Source organism: Eurypyga helias, unplaced genomic scaffold (assembly GCF_000690775.1).
Source record: "Eurypyga helias isolate BGI_N326 unplaced genomic scaffold, ASM69077v1 scaffold9571, whole genome shotgun sequence".
In the NCBI taxonomy this organism is placed as follows: domain Eukaryota; kingdom Metazoa; phylum Chordata; class Aves; order Eurypygiformes; family Eurypygidae; genus Eurypyga; species Eurypyga helias.
This window is the reverse complement of record NW_010232738.1, coordinates 2,487-6,954: the sequence shown is the minus strand read 5'-3', so window position 1 is coordinate 6,954 and position 4,468 is coordinate 2,487. Positions and strand designations below refer to the sequence as shown.

At 46.0% G+C, this 4,468-nt stretch overlaps 1 protein-coding gene across 1 annotated transcript; it reads right to left on the bottom strand.

Moving 5' to 3' along the window:
* Positions 1-3,107: 3,107 nt before the first annotated feature.
* LOC104516969 (loricrin-like) lies at positions 3,108-3,755 on the bottom strand (the record flags this gene model as incomplete). Its single annotated transcript, XM_010161492.1, has 1 exon — positions 3,108-3,755. A coding segment is annotated over one exon (648 nt), but the record flags the coding sequence as incomplete, so codon positions are not given.
* Between the last annotated feature and the right edge of the window lie 713 nt (positions 3,756-4,468).

The following is a 4,468-nucleotide window of genomic DNA, read 5'->3' as shown; positions in this document are numbered from 1 at the left end:
GCAAAGGTGGCGCTTTTTTTTGGTTTCTATCCTCCTGAAACCTCTCGCCCAAAGTCTGACAGGGAGGAGAGGTCATGATGCCTGGTCACCTCTATCTGCTCTTGGCAGGACCAGGGCCTTACGCAGTGGATGAGAGCCACCACTTCTAGGTCCTCAGCATAAAAAAATATGGCAAGTTTTTAGAAATCCCTCATCACATGTCCTCTGAAGGCATCTTTAAGGTTGTCTTCACCCTGTAAGACATCTGCATGTGCCAGTAGCTTAGCAGCTGAGGGTCCCCTCTTGTTCTCCTCTCTGATTGTGTCATTTCCCAGAGCGATAAAACCAGGATAATGAAGCCTGTGGCCATTGTGGCAGGTTCCAGGAGCTACGACTGGAAAGGGACCAGTCAAAGCCAGGTAGTGGTACAGGCCACTTTTGGAAGTCTTGGCTTATACCTGTGAAAACCCCAAAAACGTAATGTGGTTTCTCTACCTGAGTCCAATGACTTTATGTCTGATTTTATAGCCATTTCACTGATATTGACATAGTTACCACCAATTTTCATTGCTGACATTTTTCCCAGCCAATACCAAAAAGCCCTGAACAGAATTACTCTTTTAAAATTTCTGTACTTCTAATATTTTAATTTAGCTTCATTTGCCAGCCTCTGAAGCTGCCATTGTCCGTGATGGGAAACGCGTGCCTACAGAAACCGCTTGGGCAAACCTCACATTCATGAGTAAGTTGTGAGTAAAGTGCTAGCTCAGAGGAGATGTACCCCAGCTCACCACGCATCTCCAGCTCACCCAGATCTTCCCTGGGGTGGGACGGGTGCACCCTGGGTGCAAAGCAGCAGATGGCTGCAAGCCTGGGGCACTCTCCCAGCCCTGGTACAATCAGCTGTGCAACCATGGCTTTGCAACAGCCTCCTTTTCTTCTTTTTCCACCCATTAACAGCTTGACTGTGCAATTCCAGCAGGGCTCACTATGTTTTTCCTCATTTTGAGTCTTAACTCCCTCTGCAAACATGGGAGTCACAACGTTTTGTTGGGCAGAGCTCAACCAAACACCTGAAGCAAGCGGGTGTCTCCCACTTGGTATCTCTAAACAGTTTCTTTAGTTTCTATCCAGAGGCGCCAGTTCCTGACTTTCATCCAGAAGCCAGATTCGTGTTTACCATTCGGCCTGCCTGTTTACCAACAGCCAAAGCAGAGGGCCCATGGCTTTGGCAAGCACCAACACGTTCGTGGACAAGACTCCTGCATTATCATGGTTCGTCAGCCATGCAGGATGACTCGTTCTTCCTCTGTTGCTCAATGAGAGGGAAGGAAATCTGCATGTGCAAGTGCACATGAGTGTGCCCACGTGCAAAATCCAGCCCCTGCCTGCTCCCATCCTCATGCTGGAGGTGAGCTGCAGCTGCTCCAGTGTGCAGAGAGGGGCAGTGAGATGCAGCTCTGGATGCAAGAGCATCCTCCCTCTCCCCTGGGTCTGTCATACTATTATATCATCTAGCTCGGTTAAGCTTGTGGAGTGCTTTTTGATACAAGCCTTGAAGAACCAGCCAGGTGGGAGAGAGAATATGAAATGGAATTTTAAAGTGTTTTCTGTTTTCTTTTATTTGGGGGGTGGACACTGAAATTTTGGGATAGTTTTTGGTCAGTCAAATAGACGAGAAGTTTTTCAATACTCCAGGTTCTAATTGGTTTTCTGGAAGTCTCTTGGAAGTTGTTTGAGCTTTCTGAGTTCTTTTGCTACCTTTGATGCTACCAGATGAAGTAGGGAAAATAACAGAAACCAATAATGAAGTGGTAGATTTTAGAAAGATAGGCAGATGCAAATAAATGATATTGCTGTCTAATTTTGGAGTGGAATTTAATATGGCTGGTAACAAACACCTGTGTAATGTTCCCTGAACCACAGTCACAGCATTTTACAGAGTGAAACATACATGTTGTGGCACCAAATACAGGGTTAGAGCTCCAAGGACTTTGGTTTTTATAAGTTGTGGTATTTTACAAACATCAGGCCAAAGTTTTCTGAATTTTTATTTAGGTGAAAGGGACAAAATCCCCAGAGGCAGGTGAAAGCATCAATGGTAAAAATATTTTAGAATGTAATATTATATGATTTTGACTCTCTTTTAAATGGGCACAGATCTATGGGTGTTTCGGCCCTTCATTACCAATATTTGAAGGAGTCAAAAAGCAACATAAACACTAAATGTTTGGCAAATGCCACGTAAAACCCGGCACTGAATATTCAAGCCTCCCACACACTGCTCCACCAGCACAGCACAGAGGAACCATCTTCTCCTTGTGCCTAATTTAGGGTCTGATCCTATCAAAAAATGTCATGAAGCAGGTTACTGTCAGGAAGCAAATGAGCTTGTTCGGGTTGCCTCAATCCACTGGTGCAAGCATAAGGTTTACGTGTTCCTGCTTACAACATCACATGCAATCTCTCTGAGACAGGAGGCTGGTGTGTAATTGCTTCCAAGTAAACAACCTTGCACTCCCAAGGTCACCCTGTAAATAATAATCAGTTGGAAATCACCGGGGAGTTTTGTCTATCTCCTTAACATAACTCACAGAGTACGGCCTTCATACCCATGCAGAGGGTCTCGGCAGGGCACAGCAGTTCCATTTGATGGGAACAGCATGGGGGAAGCTCTGACTTCAGAAAAAGCAAAATAAAGAACCTTCTCTTGCTGTTGAAAATGATGTATTTTAATTCTATTAAAATAAATATTACATTTGTTTATCATTGTTAAATATATGTCAAAAATGTTGGAAGATGGATTTTGTGCTGTGAAGTAGACTCCCTCAGTATCTGTATTTTGAGTGAAGGAACCAGAAATTAAAGAAATCATTCAGATACTGGAATTACCCTCTGACTATGAAGTTTTATTTTCCAACTCCTGAGCAAAAGGAGATGGAGAGAAGAATCTTTTCCCATCACCAAAGCATGAATCACTTTTCCCATCAGTGCTTGCAGCAATGTTGCTAGCACAGCCCAACACAAGGAACACAAAGCTCCCTGACCGTAACGGCATGGTCAGGGAAAAGCCGCATTGTGGCATATCCAGAACACTTGTGCTTGAGCAGGGGTGGCTGCTGGGCCACTCACTTCTTCTGGATGGGAGGCCAGTGGCTGGTCTGTTTGCTCTGGTGGTTCTTGATGTTGGGAATGACCACAGGACATTTCTGCTGTATGGCCTGGGAGGATTGCCCGATGCCATAGCCCGATCCGCCACTACAGTACCCTGATCCACCACTGCCCCAGCCTGTTGTTAAGGCCTTTTCTCTCGGTGATGCATCGTATCCATATCCAGAGCCTCCACCCTCAGTGGTGCCCAGGCTCCCACTGTGGCAGCTGGATCCTCCACCACGCCCTGAGATGATGCTGATGTTCTGGCCTGAGTCCTCACTGCTGCACCCTATTTCTCCCTCAGTGCCGTAGACTGGGACTGTCCCCCCTGCCATGCCCCAGCCAGATGTCCCCCCGCTGTCACCAGTTATTACAACAGATCCATCACCGCCACATCTGTACCCCCCTGAAACTCTGCAAGTGGATGATGCTGGCATGGGCTGGCAGGGTGAAGCTCCTCGGCTGTAGATGACTGAGCCTTCCCTACCACAGAAGAAGGAGCCATGTCCCCGGAGGCTTGAGAAGCCCCCGCCGCTGCTGCAGTATCTTGTGTGGTGCGAGGAGATCTCATTGCTGTAGCACCTATTCCGCCGGGCACATCTTAACCGGAGACAGTGGAAAATCTGAAAGAGGAAAAAAAAAACCCCAAAAAAACCCCACCACACCTCAAACCTGCACCATTTTGCTTCATTTTTGCACCATGGCAGGTTTCACGTAGTGTGGTTAGAAAAGGCTTGCCAGGTCCTGGGGCAGCGCCAGGCTTCAAAAATGAGTACTGCCTAGCTCTTCTCCAAATCCAAGACTGTTTTGACCCTTACTGGGACAACTTCTTTCTTTCTTATCTCCAGGGTTTATTTCCAAACCTGAGAATATTCTTTTAACATCTAATAACTGACATGGTTTTCCCCACTCATCTTCATGACTGTAACCACAGAGCTATAAAAACAGCAAGGATTATCCTTGCTTCTGTTTTTAAACTGTTGCAAGATGATGTTGCTTGCTGTATTATTGCCATCATTGTCTGGCATGCCCAAAGGTCTTTTACATAAGGTAATTGGCACAGCCATAGAGGTATGTAACCATTAAGAAGTACAGCATAGGCTTATTACTAAATAATATCAAAAATGTGTCCACACATTTCAAACACGTTCAAAACTGCAAAGACTATGCAGTCACCATGTCGTGGTCTCACTACGGACTCATCTGGGTTTTTAGCCTGCTCAGTCCTATGGCTCCTAGTCTAGTGACCTGACTTCATCTTGCTTCCTATTGATCTGATCCGCACATAACAGACTCCGAGAACTTTGCTATGGATGCTCAGACAGCGTGGGTACTG